This window comes from Emys orbicularis, chromosome 8, assembly GCF_028017835.1.
Source record: "Emys orbicularis isolate rEmyOrb1 chromosome 8, rEmyOrb1.hap1, whole genome shotgun sequence".
Lineage (NCBI taxonomy): Eukaryota > Metazoa > Chordata > Testudines > Emydidae > Emys > Emys orbicularis.
This window is the reverse complement of record NC_088690.1, coordinates 22,156,997-22,174,904: the sequence shown is the minus strand read 5'-3', so window position 1 is coordinate 22,174,904 and position 17,908 is coordinate 22,156,997. Positions and strand designations below refer to the sequence as shown.

The 17,908-nt window shown below is 37.6% G+C and overlaps 1 protein-coding gene across 1 annotated transcript in view; it reads left to right on the top strand.

The window, feature by feature from the left end:
* Nucleotides 1-8,730, top strand: part of NEGR1 (neuronal growth regulator 1) — a 612,585-nt gene extending 603,855 nt beyond the window's left edge. Inside the window, exon 7 of the mRNA XM_065409166.1 lies at nucleotides 8,606-8,730. Within this exon, the coding sequence (XP_065265238.1) occupies nucleotides 8,606-8,730 (125 nt within the window). The remainder of the gene's footprint in view (nucleotides 1-8,605) is intronic.
* The last annotated feature ends 9,178 nt before the right edge of the window (nucleotides 8,731-17,908 follow it).

The following is a 17,908-nucleotide window of genomic DNA, read 5'->3' as shown; positions in this document are numbered from 1 at the left end:
AGAACCCTGAGCAGCGCTGCCATTGTGTCTGGTCTGTCCTGGAGAGACTACAGAAGCATGGTTTGTATGCCAAAGTAGAGAAGTGCACGTTCAACCAGGCCACCATTGAATTTTTAGGTTCCATCATCTCCGAGGAGGGCACTCACATGGAGCTGCAGAAAATGGAAGCCATCCACAACTGGACAGTACCCTGGACCCTCTGAAAACTTCAGCACTTCATGGGCTTTGCGACTGTTTATAGATGATTCATTGCCAACTTCTCTGAACAAATAGCCCCAGGACTTCCTTCCTTCATAAAGCCATTTGATTCACTTTGTCACCTGAAGCCCAGCTTGCTTTTGACCCTCAAGAGTGCCTTCACCACAGTTCCGATTATGGCACATCCCAACCCCATCTGCCCATTTATAGTGGAAGCAGACGCATCCAACATGGCCCTGGCAGCGACACAGACAACTCATCCCCATAGAGATGAACTATGAAATCCTGGGCAAAGAGCTGCTCTCAATCAAAACTGCATTAGAAGAATGGCTTTGCCTCCTTGAGGGATTCTGCATCCAGTAAAGGTTTTTATTGACCATAAGAACCTTGAGTACCTCCACAAGGCTCAAGCTTTGAACCAAAAATTATGAAGGTGGGCCTAGTTCTGCTCCCGATTTGAGTTTACAATTACCTATCACCCAGGAAACCAAATTTGGAAAGCCAATGCTCTATCACAAAAGGGGGACTACTACCAGAAAAACAAGGAACCTACTTCTGTCTCCACCCAACTCCTCAAGCATGGTATTTTGTAAATGCCACAATTCAGCACAACTTGCTCTCCCTCATCTGATCCACCTTGAAAGAAGAGCTGCTTGCCCAAGGGATACAATCTATGCCATTAGCAGCTAAGATGCACCATTTGGTGTGGGATGGTATAACCTACTTCGATGGATGTATATGTGTCTCCCTAGGGTGTCTCCTACTGGAGGTGCTATGGCTGGGCCATGATGCTCCATTTATAAGCTTTTTATCATAACCCATATTTTCAATAATGACTAGTGGTTTTAGGTGCCCAACTTGAGACAACTTAAAGGGACTTGATTTTCAAAGTGCTGAGCACCTGCCCTCTGAATACCGAGTCCCTTTAAGGTGCCTCAAGTTGGGAACCCAAAAATTGGAGCACGCCAAATCACTAGCCGCTTTTGAAAATATATGCAAACCTGTTTTGTGTGTATCCTGCATGCAGGTCAGAGGTCTTCGGGCTAAACTGAGGCCAGACGTATGTTTCAGTGTCTACTGTTATTTGAGTGTACTTTCAGCATAATGCATGGAGCTCTGTAATAAACTGAGTAGCTGTGATGCTTCATAAAATAACTCCCCCCCCCCCAAAAAAAAACAACTTGCATTAAAAATGTCTTTAGTTAGGGAATCAATCATCCAAGAAACTGTATAAAGAATAGGGATATACTTCCAGTCACGTTGCTCAATTGTCTGAAAATTCCTAACCTTATAAATCTGCCTCAGAAAAGGAACAGTATCCATCATAACAGACTATGCCATTATACATTAGACATGATGCATCATGCAACCAAGTGCAACAAATAAGAGGGGGAATTGGGAATTTGTTTTTAATGTTTTAATGTTGAATTGAAATTCAAAAATTTTTGTTACTTCAGAATAAATATACACATTGCTCAGAGGTAACTTCTATTTGTAGTAAAGGGTTTCTTGTTCACAATTTAGGCAGTTGGATAAAACCCACTTAATTTCTCTTTGTAATCCTCTGACACAATGCTGAACTACTCATAAGGATCCTCTAATATCAAAATACATTAAACAGTGTTATTAATAGGCTGGGTTAGAAAATATTTAGTAAAGTAATAATTTTCTACTGCAGAAAGATTGATATTCGTGGCAAAACATGGAACCTAGAGACGTAATCAGTTATTAGTCTAACTACCCTGTCACCAAAACAAAACAAAAATATATATAGCAGGTGAAATATTGCTATATCTTAGTTTTTCTTCACCCTCGCCTACGTGGGTCAACTCTGACATAAAGATGAAAATTTTATGCAGAAACAAAGACCACACAAAAAATACATAGGATGAGTTAATAAGTTAATTACAATAAGACTTAGCACAGCTATTATTTCCAGTTTACCGCTTGTTACCAGTTGAGTTTTTCATGAGCTATCACCATTACATACAGTACTACCATTTATCTGTGCTGAAGTGATTTTCCTATAATCCCACAACACTGCCTAAAGGAACTAAAACACAATGTGAGATTTTGTAAATGTGTCTCTAAATGACTAAATCGTTCAAAAGATTTTTAACTTTTGTTCTTAATTTTATGAGGGAAAAATTGATCCATAATATATATTTATAATAGTATTCTCTATTTGTTCTTTAGTATTCCTTTTCTCTGTGAATACCCGTATTCATTTTGTATAATTTCAAGCCTTCATCTCAGCCATGAATTGTATCAATTAAAGTTCCTTCTTCATAAGAACATAAGAACATAAGAAAGGCCGTACTGGGTCAGACCAAAGGTCCATCTAGCCCAGTATCTGTCTACCGACAGTGGCCAATGCCAGGTGCCCCAGAGGGAGTGAACCTAACAGGCAATGATCAAGTGATCTCTCTCCTGCCATCCATCTCCATCCTCTGACGAACAGAGGCTAGGGACACCATTCTTACCCATCCTGGCTAATAGCCATTTATGGACTTCGCCACCATGAATTTATCCAGTCCCCTTTTAAACATTGTTATAGTCCTAGCCTTCACAACCTCCTCAGGTAAGGAGTTCCACAAGTTGACTGTGCGCTGCGTGAAGAAGAACTTCCTTTTATTTGTTTTAAACCTGCTGCCTATTAATTTCATTTGGTGACCCCTAGTTCTTGTATTATGGGAATAAGTAAATAACTTTTCCTTATCCACTTTCTCAACATCACTCATGATTTTATATACCTCTATCATGTCCCCCCTTAGTCTTCTCTTTTCCAAACTGAAGAGTCCTAGCCTCTTTAATCTTTCCTCATATGGGACCCTCTCTAAACCCTTAATCATTTTAGTTGCTCTTTTCTGAACCTTTTCTAGTGCTAGAATATCTTTTTTGAGGTGAGGAGACCACATCTGTACACAGTATTCGAGATGTGGGCGTACCATGGATTTATATAAGGGCAATAATATATTCTTAGTCTTATTCTCTATCCCCTTTTTAATGATTCCTAACATCCTGTTTGCTTTTTTGACCGCCTCTGCACACTGCGTGGACATCTTTAGAGAACTATCCACGATGACGCCAAGATCTTTTTCCTGACTCGTTGTAGCTAAATTAGCCCCCATCATGTTGTATGTATAGTTGGGGTTTCCAATGTGCATTACTTTACATTTATCCACATTAAATTTCATTTGCCATTTTGCTGCCCAATCACTTAGTTTTGTGAGATCTTTTTGAAGTTCTTCACAATCTGCTTTGGTCTTAACTATCTTGAGTAGTTTAGTATCATCTGCAAACTTTGCCACCTCACTGTTTACCCCTTTCTCCAGATCATTTATGAATAAATTGAATAGGATTGGTCCTAGGACTGACCCTTGGGGAACACCACTAGTTACCCCTCTCCATTCTGAGAATTTACCATTAATTCCTACCCTTTGTTCCCTGTCCTTTAACCAGTTCTCAATCCATGAAAGGACCTTCCCTTTTATCCCATGACAGCTTAATTTACGTAAGAGCCTTTGGTGAGGGACCTTGTCAAAGGCTTTCTGGAAATCTAAGTACACTATGTCCACCGGATCCCCCTTGTCCACATGTTTGTTGACCCCTTCAAAGAACTCTAATAGATTAGTAAGACACGATTTCCCTTTACAGAAACCATGTTGACTATTGCTCAAGAGTTTATGTTTTTCTATGTGTCTGACAATTTTGTTCTTTACTATTGTTTCAACTAATTTGCCCGGTACCGACGTTAGACTTACCGGTCTGTAATTGCCGGGATCACCCCTAGAGCCCTTTTTAAATATTGGCGTTACATTAGCTAACTTCCAGTCATTGGGTACCGAAGCCGATTTAAAGGACAGGTTACAAACCTTAGTTAATAGTTCCGCAACTTCACATTTGAGTTCTTTCAGAACTCTTGGGTGAATGCCATCTGGTCCCGGTGACTTGTTAATGTTGAGTTTATCAATTAATTCCAAAACCTCCTCTAGTGATACTTCAATCTGTGACAGTTCCTCAGATTTGTCACCTACAAAAGCCAGCTCAGGTTTGGGAATCTCCCTAACATCCTCAGCCGTGAAGACTGAAGCAAAGAATCCATTTAGTTTCTCCGCAATGACTTTATCATCTTTAAGCGCTCCTTTTGTATTTTCATCGTCAAGGGGCCCCACTGGTTGTTTAGCAGGCTTCCTGTTTCTGATGTACTTAAAAAACATTTTGTTATTACCTTTGGAGTTTTTGGCTAGCCGTTCTTCAAACTCCTCTTTGGCTTTTCTTATTACACTCTTGCACTTAAGTTGGCAGTGTTTGTGCTCCTTTCTATTTGCCTCACTAGGATTTGACTTCCACTTTTTAAAGGAAGTCTTTTTATCTCTCACTGCTTCTTTTACATGGTTGTTAAGCCACGGTGGCTCTTTTTTAGTTCTTTTACTGTTTTTCTTAATTTGGGGTATACATTGAAGTTGAGCCTCTATTATGGTGTCTTTAAAAAGGGCTCACGCAACTTGCAGGGATTTCACTTTAGTCACTGTACCTTTTAACTTTTGTCTAACTAACCCCCTCATTTTTGTATAGTTTCCCCCTTTTGAAATTAAAGGCCACAGTGTTGGGCAGTGTGTTGAGGTGTTCTTCCCACCACAGGGATGTTGAATGCTATTGTATTATGGTCACTATTTCCAAGCGGTCCCGCTATAGTTACCTCTTGGACCAGCTCCTGCGCTCCACTCAGGATTAAATCTTCCTTTGAAAAAATTGAATTTACTGCTCTTCCAAGTTTGAATGAAAACCTTTGAGACTAGTTTCTGTATCTTCCGTTTTTGAGACAACAATGAAGCAAGTTTGTTTATCTAGCCTACAGTAGTTTGGCACCCGGATAGCCTTTTCAATCACAGAAACACATTGACCATCATTACTAGTATCCCTAACACTATGCATAAAACTATTCAGATTATATTGACATACAATTTGACTGGGATAAAATGGCTTAAGTACTTATGTGGCGAGAGTTTTACTGTAATTTTAAGAAAAGTAGAGACTATGGGTTAAGTTTTCAAAATTATCTAAGTGACTTAGGAGCTCAAGTCCCATTTTCTAAAGTGATGACATAGACACTTAAGAACCGAAATTTCATGGAATTCAATAGGACTGAGGTTCTTAAATTCTCAAAGTCACTTTTGAAAATTTAACCCTCCCACTAGATAACTAATTTTTAAACCAGAATTGTGCATTCTGTGTGAAGCTTCCAAGATTCCGCGCTTAGGACTTTCTAGGAGGGAGGAGGAGGAGTGGTGACCCAGCGCTTCCCCGCTCCTACCCCGCCCTCCCAGCCCTTTGCGCTTAGGACTTTCTGGGAGGGAGGGGGAGGAGCGGAGACGCAGCGCTTTCCCACTCCTCCCTCTCCCTCCCAGAAAATCGTAAGTGCCGCCAAACAACTGTTTGGCGGTGAGGGAAGCACTGGGAGGGAGGGGGAGGAGGCGGAGAAGAGAAACTTGTGCAATGCTCCCTTGTAAAGTCGCTGCTCTTCCACAGAATCTTACAAGCAGTGGACAGAGCAGGCAGCCAAACGACGTTAAAAGGGAGCATTGCACAACTTTAAATGAGGTAACTTTGAAACAACGTTAAGCGGCAGGGCGTTAAGTGAGGAGTTACTGTATGAGTAAGAGGATCAGAATCTGGCCCTAAGATGTTAGTGGGGGGAAGTGGGAGGAAAGCAGCCTAGGACGTAAGGAGGACTATTAAAGGGAAGTGGAGGGGGAATAGGCAGTAGCTAAATAATCAAATTATGCAATAAAATGTGTTTTTCATGAACCTATTTAGAGACTTCATGATTTGTAATATTGTTACTGTAACTTCTCCATTACTTTCCCCAAAACTTAGCATGAAACATACACCCCTAATGATGTGAAAAAATAGCTATGCATAAGAAAATAAAAATAGAGTATATTACCTTTTCTTTATTTTCTCATAACTATCCAGCAACACCAGGATTGGGATTCCCAGATCCTTTTGCTAGGCCAAGGAGTAGAATTTAGGCATATATGTTAATTAAAGATCATGGGACCTGAGGCAACAAAAGAGTTCAGAATCCAGCAATAGTTAAGACCATAAAGCCAAAAATGTAGGTTTTTTGTCTGCCCCACATAAAGCACTGGAAATGTTTGAGTAAACTGGTAGTTATTAACTTTCCCCTCGGTGAAAATGACTCTCTTTTTCATAAATAAGGAGTAAATAAGTTAAAAGAGAGATTGAGTCAGTGAAAACGGGCACACCTTGAAAAAAACAAAACAAAACGTGAACAACATGAAGATTCAGGCTCAGGGGACTGAAAGAGCCTTGATTTGTATAACAGTAATTTGTAAGACCACCTAGTGTCGAATAATGTAGGATCAGGCCTTTGCATCCAAATATTCTTCAGAAGAAAAAAAACTATCTTGTATTTCCTAATAACTTGATCTTTTCTCAGTTTTAATACAGTTTCACATTCTTTTTGTTTGTTTGTTTCACTTTATTGTGTTCAGTTTAAAATAAACAGTACTTATAAAAATAGAAAACAAACCTGAGTATTTGCATGTGGACATCTGGAGGAAAATTCACTTCAATGCTACAAGCACAGCTGTAGGAATACTTAGTATCACTGCTTTTTTTTTTAGTTCAAATTTTGAGATTCTGGGGTTTTATCTAAGAGAATAATTAGTGGTAGACATATCAAAATGCAAGATTTCATACTTAGATTGCTACTCTCCTTTAAAAGAAATACCATCTGATTGAAACAAGGGATAATTTAGCATGGCTGTATGGTAATAAGGAAATAATTATGGCTTTGGTTCTGGAAAACATTTAAGAACATGCTTAAATCCATCACTTCAGGACATCACTTAAGCATGTTTAACTTTATTCAAGTGCTTAAGATCCATTGACTTAAAATTCACATGCTTAAAAGTTGTCTGAAATAGGGAAGCTTTCCTGAATCAGAGACTGTACCAAGATGTGATGTAAGGTAACATAAGTCTTTTAGTAAACTGTAATTTCCTTTTCAGCTTTGCATATTATAGATATGTCCAAAGGCTCAGTCCTTCACTGCTTGTGCATATAAAACTGCCTTTGACTTGACTAGGAGTTTTGGTTACATTCAGAATGCAGAATCAAGCTCATAGTCAGTATTGTGTTAGAAGCTAGTAAAAGCCCATATCATAAAATTCTGGTCTGCACTTTGGCACTGTTGAAACTATGAAAAATCGAGTTGTCAGTGTTTGCCCAGTCTTGAAAATGAGCATCTATGGAAAGGCCCAGATTCTGCATTGAGATTCACAAGTGCATTTTCAGTTGATTTCAGTAATAGATGTGGGTGCAAATCTGAGGGCAGAATTCAGCCAATATTGATTATTAAATCAGACTTTCCAGTGGTTCTCAACTCAACTTTCATCTTATTTGTTCCTTAGGGTTTGTTTTTCTTTGTGCTGTATTAGGATTAAAATAATAATGTTCAGTGATTAATTTTGATATTGTCTTATCTGAAAAATAAAAGCCCCATCTCTTTGTATAATTTAGAACTGTACAGAATATATGAATGTACAGTGGATATAATCGTGCATTCTCAGGGGATGTCCAGGATGACTTAATAGTTCTTTTTCATTTCTAATATCTATGATTTTGTGAAAACAAAATGAACACTTTCCATTTTTGTCTTTCTGTCAGTCATGTGTTAAAGTCCCAATCAAAATAGCCAGCAAGCAATGTGAACACTGCTGTATCAAAACTTGGTTTTTATTTCAGTTGTTGTTCCTTTTAATATACTGTTGTATTTCTTTATTCTATTTGTATGTATTAATTATAACTATAATCACTGAGATGTTAAAACAGGGGATTGCAATATATGTTTGCATTAAGAAAAGGTAAAACAAATCCCTTTTTAAAGAGAGTGAAAATAAACATGGACCTCCTAGCCAGACAAAATTGTCAAACTTTGGTGTCTAAAGTTAGGTACCTAAATCCATATCAAGTCAATGAGTCTGAGTCAATGATCTGATCTTCAGCAGGGCTGAGCACCTGCAACGTCCATTGACTTCAATGGGAACCTTGGTGCTTAGCACATCTGAACATTAGGTCATTGATTCAGGTGTCTAAGCAGGGATGTAATTGCCTAATTTTAGGCATCCACATTTGAAAATGTTAATGGTAATAATGATTTATTGTTCTGGGGAAGATGAAAGAATAGACACTATCAGTCTTATTTTGTATCGTGTCTTTCTATCTTTCAGCTGCATTTTCCAGTTATCTTCTAGTTTCATATTGAGCACTCCTGAGACAGAAAGAAAAATGCAAAGATTTCCAGATTGCTGTAAAATAAAAGAATTGGGGATGGGGACTAGAAATATTTACTTAATATTTATTCTTTTCTTTCCAGCTCCAAGTACAGCCCAGTATGGGATTACCGGTGGTGCTGAAGTTCTGTTCTCCTGCTGGTACCTTGTGTTGACACTATCCTCTTTCACCAGCATATTCTACCTGAAGAACATCATTCTACAATAAATATAAAGAACCATGAAAGGCTTTTAAGGATTCTCTGAAAGTGCTGATGACTGGAGCCAATCTGGTAGAGTTTGTTAAAAGCAGCGTGGGATATAATCAGCAGTGCTTACATGGGGATGATCGTCTTCTGTAGAATTGCTCATTATGTAAATACTTTAATTCTACTCCTTTTTTTGATTAGCTGCATTACCTTGTGAAGCAGTACACATTGTCCTTTTCTAAGACGTGAAAGCTCTGAAATTACTTTTAGACGATATTAATTGTGATTTCATGTTTGTAATCTACAAGTTTTCAAAAGCATTCAGTCATGGTCTGCTGGGTTGCAGACTGTAGTTTACAAAAAAAAAATATTGCAGTGAAAATGTGATTCTTTAAGGCTGCAATACAAGTATTCAGTTCCCTCTTTAAATATGATTCTATCCACATTTATTCAGAAGCATTTTTATTTTAAAAAATCAAATAATATTGCCTTCAAAACATTTCTTCAAAATATAACACATATCTAGATTTTCTTCTAGCATGATATTCAGGTTTCAAGAATGAGCCTTGTAATATGACTGCATAAAGCGGTTCTGCTTCCCCACCCCGCCCTGTAAATTCAGCATGGGTGTGCCTTCATAAAATACTACTTTTCTCTTCCTCTCCAACAATTCTGGAATGTGTACTGGTAAATGACAACATGTAAATTCAAGCGTACCTAATCTCCAGTTGAGGACAAAGATGCTATTGGCTAAAAAGAATACCTTCTCTTCCACCTCCAGTGGGGTAATGGAACTGCTCCAAACTCTGCCCACAACAATTAGACTACATGGTATTTTTTAACCAGTCAATCAAAAATAGCACAGGTATATTTCCCTTATTTTTTCCCTCTAGTGTAGTTAATTTGTAGATTTTGTTTGTAAAACAAGTTTTCCCGGTATAAAATACAGCACAACTCTCTTAAGAGACTTCTTGTGAATGTAGCACTTTTCCCTTTCATTGCTCTAAGTCAGAACTCTTAAAAGGCTGTATATGTGAGATGGTGACAGTCCCTTTTTTATTATTGGCCAGTACTACATGAATAGATATTCTTGCACTGGAGTTGTACTGATCAGCTAACTTAGCAATGATACTTTCATTGCAAATGTTTTTAAATCTCAGATAGCTGAGAACATAGGAAGCATTGAACATACATTTAATATAGATATATTTAAAAACAAGTGGCTCCAATAACTATATTTTGGTGCACCTTACAAATGGCGTCACATTGCATCTTAATTGCCAGAATTTCATTAATGCACTGCTAAGATGTATGAATATCTTACCATAACAATTAATTTCACCTTTCATAAATGACTTTTGCAGTCCCCACATATTGCATTGAGTTCAAGAGAAGTTTTGCCTGAGTAACGGATTGGATCCTAAAATAGCATATTTTATTTCTATGGATATAATAGAGTTGTTGTTTTTTTTAAAACAGCCTCTAATTTTGCTCCCAAATTATTGTACAGTCATGCTGTAAATTAATTGTGAGCACTAAGTTGCACTTGCAAAACTGGAGGCTGAAGCAAGGTCCCTTTTAAAATTTGACTCATTATAAAAGTTGACCATATATGGTCCAGGCCATCACCCATTGTAGTCAGTACAAAGATACCCACCCACTTCAATGGAATTGGATTGGGCCCATATAGAAAGAGCCACTGGTGATAAGAATTTCTAATTAAAACATTAATTACAATATAAAATTATCCAGTCACTTGTTCAATATATAAAACCACAGTAAATAATAACAAGACTGCTGCTGTGTGAAAGTTGGAGTTATTTATATCAAAAGAAGATTGTCACTGAACACCATATTGCTAATTTGGCTACTTTTTTAGTATCACTGCCACAGAAATTTCATTCAGACACACTCCTACTCAGTCATTTTTTGCTACTGTGTTAAGCTCCGTAACTAGCTAGCTGGGTACTGTACATATTCAGCACTTTCAAGTTCATTTTGCAAATATCCTATTTTTTAAAACTCAAATTATGAATTTCTTTAGTACCTTGACCAACTGCCCCATTACTAATATATAAACAAAATATGCAGCAAATATGTTGTAATTACTAAATGACACTTAGATAAGGAGCATAAAAAGAATACACTGACTCCATAACAGGGCAATAAAATGTATTGAATCACGCTGTTTGTGTTCAGATTAGAATATTTCTATTATTCTCTTAAACTTGTGCGTTAAGCAGGTTCTATTTTCATAAATATGGCATTTTTTTAAAACCTTGAATAACATGATGACATTTTATTAGTTGAGGAAGCAGTGTATAAAACAGTACGAACCATCTTGTACACTATCCTGACATTCTGATCACTCTTGTATTGCAGCTTTAAAGTGCTAAGCTCTAGAATCCATTCAATAGAAAAAATGGTGCTGCAGAAAGTATTACATGTGAGTACAGTTTTAGGAAGAAAGAAACAGATAAAGGAGATGTATAACTCAGATGCCTCTTCTCACATGAATTAGGAATTGTTTCTATACTGTAGCTGGACCAAATTCTATATTTAGGCTAATTGTTTTTTTTTCATGATTACTGACACATGGAATGTGAGGATTCTGGCAGCAGAATAGAGTATGGAAACATTTTTATTAAATATGAAAAAATTAAGTATTTACTTTTTTGCATCATGAGAATATTCTTGCCAATAAAGCCACTGGAAAACATAGGCCAAATTTTCAAACTAGCCTCTGAATTTACACTTGCAATTTTTGTGAGACAGTTTGTAGCATGCAAAAATCCACGTTTGTGGGCGCAACATTTGCTTCTGCAAACTAGGTACCTAAAGATCTATCGGCTCTGCATGTTCAAAAGTGATAGTTTGTGTGTGCAAATTTAAGAGACCAATCCTGTGCATAAGTACTGGGGCCACTCACATTAACACTATGTCGGTCATTAAATGTTTGTAGGATTGGTCTCTCACAGGGTGTTTATGAACATCTGACCATCTAAGGCTCCAATTGTGCAAAGGGTTATGCATATGCGTAACTTCATGCACTGAGTAGTCCCAAAGAAACTACTCACAGTACATAAAGTTAAGCACATTCCTAAGTTTTTGCAGGGTTGGGGCCCAACTCAATATTGGTCAAATAAAGTTACTTGCGTCTTAGGTTAATCTGTTCCATATGGTAACCTGATAATTGTACAGTTTGGGACTTATTGGGACATTCTTTCAACATGGACAGTGCGGACTGTTGCAAATTAAATACAGTAGCATTTTACAAAATTGATCTTTCAATCTCTGGCATATATTTGCCTTCTAGCTGATACTTTCATGGTATATTCTATGCTCATCCAATTGATACCCCTTACTGTTCAGACTTTTTAATCAAGTATTATTATATTTATCCCACCATGAAAAAATATAGAAAATAAATGGATTTGCTCCAAGCAGTACAACATTTCTTATGCTAAAACTGTTGTCCCGCACTTGAATTACTAAAGTTTGTAATTCCATAAGTTCCTGAATGTGCAATAACTCAGGTCTATTAACTACCATTGCATTGATGACATATATGGGCAATGGTGCTGTAATTATAGTGTTGCTGATCATGATTCTTTACTAATATTGAATTTAAGGATGTCTCAGAATTTCTAATACAGTTTCTCAAGGGTTTATAACTTGGCAGGAAAATGTATTCTTCATAACTAGACAGCTTTTTTAACTTTTCTATATATATTTAGAAAATATGCTGTTTCTAAGAGACAGGAGTATTGAAGACATTACCAGTGAAAGCTGCTCTTTTGCACATTTTCAGAGTTAGCACTCTAGCAAAATAATGGTAAACATTATGCCTACCAAAATATCTGCTTACCCCATATAACTGTGTATTAATGAGTGTGTATACCAAAATATGTATTTACCTGGAAAAACAATATGCCTTAAAGCCTAAATATGCATTTACTTCTAAGACTGGATCTTGCTCTTCCAGTTTGGAGGTAAATAATCCATATTTCACAATCTGCCATGGAAGATTTTGTTTCTTAAAAAACAAACATGCTCAGTTCTTTTTAAAAAAGTATTAAATAAATTTAAAGTTCTTGCACAAACTAATATATGTGAGGAAAGGAAAAGTTAGGATGAAACTCTATCCTGACACTCTGACCTTCTGAATTGCAGACAAATCAACTTGTTCTCAGCAATTTTTGAACTGAGAAAATGACAAGGAGTTTGGTGGTTGCCACTGAAACTTTTACATTTACAAGTAAATATTACAGAATTCCCTATACTTACTAAAGGAAATGCTGTGAATAGGGTGGTAGGGTACGTTAATGCAAGGGCATATGTAAAGATTTTTATAAGTATCACTGTATGCTCATTTTGAATTTTTCTTCTCTCTCTCCCTCTCACAGGAGCCCCCTCCAGCTAGCCCTATTTCCCTGTTCTTCCCCAACACAGTAACATTTCTTCCACCTCCCAAGCCTTCTGGGATAGAGTACATCCTATTCTCTTTCTGCCTTCTTGCTCAGTTCCATCCCCTACTCTCTCAAATACACACTGATCACTTCCTTCTGATTGCTGGCCTGAGAGTTAGGTCAAGAAAAAATAGCTGGGGACATAAATTATTCCAGGAGTTTCTGGCAACTGTGAGGAAAGATAGTCATATCAGGAGTGCAGCCAGGCATAAGGAAGGTGTCTGGCTGTAGGGAGATAAGGCAGGACTATACTTACTGTTTGCAGAAGTCCCAGCTAGCCCTACTTCCCAGCTTCTGGAAGCCTTCACTCATTCACAGCACTGTACCATCATTGACAGTGGCTTTCCAAAATCCTTAGGACCACATGCAGCTTACACTGGCCTAAGTGCATGAATATGTGAGAGCAGAATTTAAACTTTAGAAAACAGTTTGTCCTGAAACTCTTAGAGAACTGACTAATTAACTCCTCATATTGTTGTACCTAGTACTGAGCATTCAGAGGGGTTGAAAATGTACTGAGCATGCTCAGTGCATCCTCAGATGTCCTTATATCAGATGGACATTCCCTTTGTTGATGGACATTGAGCCTGCTGGGGAAGATCTGTGGAGAGGAAGTGTGGTCTGATGACAGTAGATCAACGGGACTGAATTCTGACAACAGGAGCGAGCACATTGCCTACAGATTACTCCTTTCCCCCATAATAAAATAGCGCCCGGGAGGGAGGGATGACAGGACATCCCAAACTACCCCACACCAGCATCTGGGGTAGGGGGAGATATGGCTCATGTTGCAAAGAGAAATATTTTAATTATTCAAAAAAATGGTTCTTAGGCCAGAGCTGGCTTCTCTCAGTCTTTTGTGAGGCTGCACAATGTGCTAGGATGGTTGTAATTTCCTGAGACCATGTGCCCTAGCTAGAGGTGGATAGGTAGATTATTGTTGGTGGAGAGTTGTGGAACTGTTCCCACCTCCAAGCTACATAACTATCCCCAAGCTTTTTAGTTTATGTGGGTTTTGCCCTCTGCACAGCACAACTTTTCTTCTGAATAGGTCTACTTGAGATCTGCTGATCTAGAGCCAGTATAACCTTAACTTTTCTGGCAGTGCCAAAATTTATGTCACATTTCCCCAAGTCACCATCACTGCTGAGCACTAATTACTATATGCATATTTGTTCTTACCCTAACACGTCTACTTTCTGTTAACCATATGCCTAATTTCTAGAGTTTGAAGGCTTCTCTACTATATGAAATTTTGCTCTAAAATTTAGATATCAACATATTCATTTTACACTTCCGATAAACCAGAGATGAATCACAACTAAACTCAGGATGCCCTAAATTAGATTTTAAAATATATTAGAAGCTCAGCTCTCCCATGTTTCGGTTGGACCACATGTAAATCTGTATTTTAAAACAAGATTTGGGGCCAGATTCTCAGCCCTCCTATGACTATTTTATACCTCTCCAATGGCACAGAGAAACCATAAAGCTGCTGGATCCAGCCCTTTGAGGATTCCCATTAAGGGGAATTGCTGAGTGATGTAGAATACTTTTGAGCAGCTCTACACCATCCATTATCTCATCCCTGGCACAGGAGCATTCTGATACCCCAGCTATCCTTGACTGCTGGAATGGCCTCTTGGGGACTGCTCCAAGTTATGCCAGGAGCCATCTCCATCGTTGGGTAAATGTAAGGGTGACATAAGGTCACCTTTCACTTTGATCTTGCTCTGAGCACAGCTCCGCCCAACCAGAGAATTTGGCCCTTAATCTTGAAGAACTTTAAATAGAAATGTAAACAAAAATGAAAAATAATGTAGAGACTGTAATTCTACTTGCAATCAATGTTCATCTATTCATTTTTTTTTTTTACTCACCTTCTTTGGGAACTATGAAACCTGGTAAAACTGAAACCACACGAAGTCAAATAGATTACATTTCTGCAGCAAAACACAGAAGTTAAAGACAGGAAAGAAGACAATATTGTAAAGTTAATTCCAATAAGGTCACATGAATCTCCCCCAAATGTTTTAAATATGTGAATATTCATTATTCCGTCACTGCCTTTTTGCAGCCTGCCAGCTAAATAAATGCCTGTAATGATGTATACATTATATTCAGTGTCCAGAGGGCTAAGCAGTCTGTTTTCCCCTAATGAACATCTATCCTCTTTATTAATTTCCAACCAAAAGCAAAACACAATTTACACATTATAAGATGTGAAATATGTACAATAACCTAAGCGTTCCACTTAACAAACCCATTACAGTCATAAGTGCACAGCTCCCATTAACCTTAAAGGCATCTACTTAAATGTGACTCTCAAGTGAGAATAAACTGTAGGGATTTAAGATAACACTGATTTTGCCTTTTTGTATATTTCCAACTGTGGAAAGAGGGGACTCATCCCTTTTCTAGTTTTGTGGTTATGTCTTGCCCCTCCTCCCCCAGTATAAAATCTTCAGGAAAATTAATTTAATTTCCAAGATACTAGTCATTTAGATGTGCTTAACATTTTTGAGGTATCACTTGAGGTAGTGATACTTCATCAGCTAAATACAAATGAGAGAGGTAAAACATTCCGGGAAGCTACAGTAAAAGTTGGCCAGTCTGTCTCCACTTAATGCTAATGAGACAGTTTCTTGTAAAAATTCCAACTTGATAGAAACTACAGGAGGTAGCATGGTTCATTAGGCTACAAAAGCTGTAAAATGTTAAAAGGACTGGTTTTCCTCCCTCATTTCAAGTGATTTGCTAAAAGCACTGGGATGTTCCACTGTGGAACTTTGAATTCACTATTCCCTTCATTAATTTTGACCTTTTTACATTTAGAAAAAAGTTAACTTTAGGGTAAGCCACTGTACATTCCCTTCCCCCCAGCAACTGGAAATGTCTTTAAAACTGAAGAGACTATATGAGTTTAGTACAGTAAAGCAACGGGGCTTGTTTTCCAAAATATTCTTCCTATAAATGAAGATAATGTGTTAAAAATTAAAGAATGTAAATTGCATTTGAACATGTTTAAATTGCCTTTAACCACACTGTATAAATCTGTTGGGTCTTTTTACCCATTTGCTCAGTTGGAATAGAAAAACAAACTGGATTATGCTAGTTCTGTGACCTGACATCCTGCCTAAAACACACTTGAGCAGTGACCTAAGAAAAATGTGGTCAATGGCTCTTCTATAGATACTCCTTTAGAAAGTGATGCCTTTGATTTTAAGCTGCTTTAGCTGGTGTCTGTCAAAAATTCTCTCATTGCTTTCAGTGATCTGGAAAATAAGCTTGCAAGCCAGCCATGTGGAGTTCAGGATAATTTAAAATAATAAAAAAAAATTACACGGCATAGTTGACACATTCTTCTGAAGTTTTATTCTAAGACATTTCCATAAATAGTATCTTATGCCACAGTTAATCAAGCAGACATGCTTAAACCACAGGTGAGCAAAAAGCTTGATTATTATTTTTAAGATTTAATGAAACCATCCTATAGGCATGAAAACAGGAGAATCCCAGAGAAGCTGTTTTATCCATAAAGCGTTGTTTAGTTGTAAATCAGTGTTGTGGTGCTGTTACAAGTATTCAGGTCTTTGTGGTGACTAAAGAAGGTTGGAAAATGTTAATGAAGGCAAAATTTTGGCAAAAAATTAGAACTGAAATTTTTCACAATTCCCTCCCTTTGTTTTCTGACCAATTCTAGTGGTGACAACATACGTAGAGAGCCAAATACAGTTCACCTGACTCACTCATGGCCTGCGCCTGCTCCCATTGAAGTCAAGGCAAGTTTGGCATTGATTTTAATGGGAGCGTGATTAGGTCCTGACTGACCTCAATGAATCAGGTTCCATTCATGTGAGGAGGGTTTGGCCTACAATATAATATCCGTCAGGTGGCACTATTAGAGGTGAAAAATATGTGCCACCATTTCCAAAGTCGGGTATCAAAAATTAGGCATCTGAATAAAAATATTCTGATTTTTTTTCCTGAGGTGCTGTGTGCTCTCAATTGATTTTGAAAACAGCAAGAATTTTGAGTGCTCAGCATCTCTGATTATCAGGCAATGTGTTCAGAGACCTACATATGGACTTAGATTTTTAACGTTAGGCACCCAAGTTTGCAAGTTGCGCCCAGAATATTTTTTGTTGCAAATCAAGAAGTAGCAAGCTGCTCTGTTGCAGTTCTTTATTCAAGTCATATGGGGTGGGAGAGGTTACACATTAGTTTGATTACAAAGCTGCTAAGGTAAGCGTCTTTGCTCTGAATTGTTGTTGTTAAGAGATAGTACAGTGGGGTACAAGACAATCTCTCCTGACTAGAGCAGGAGACTGGGAGCTCCATTCTAAGCTATTAGAATACTTCCCTCCCAGATACGTTGTGAGACTTAATTAAAGAGGAGCTGCTTTTCTCATAGTATTTTGGCATTTCAGGTCTTGTAAGAAGCAGGAAGAACAAAGCCAGGTGAAAATTAAACTAAATGGGGGAATATTAAGTTAACTAGATTTTTTTCAAAATTTGATATTCAGTTTGAGTCATTTATAATTTCATCCATATCAGTTTACCCTTACTTACTGTAAAAAAAGTGTAGGGATTTTGTTTGATTTAGTAAAAATACATTTATTTAGGATCATATCACTCTGTGTTACCACTCATACACCTTTAACCAGATCTCATTCCTGTTTTTAAAAACTTAGCAATTTTACCTTACTAACTGAATAAGGTTAGTGTA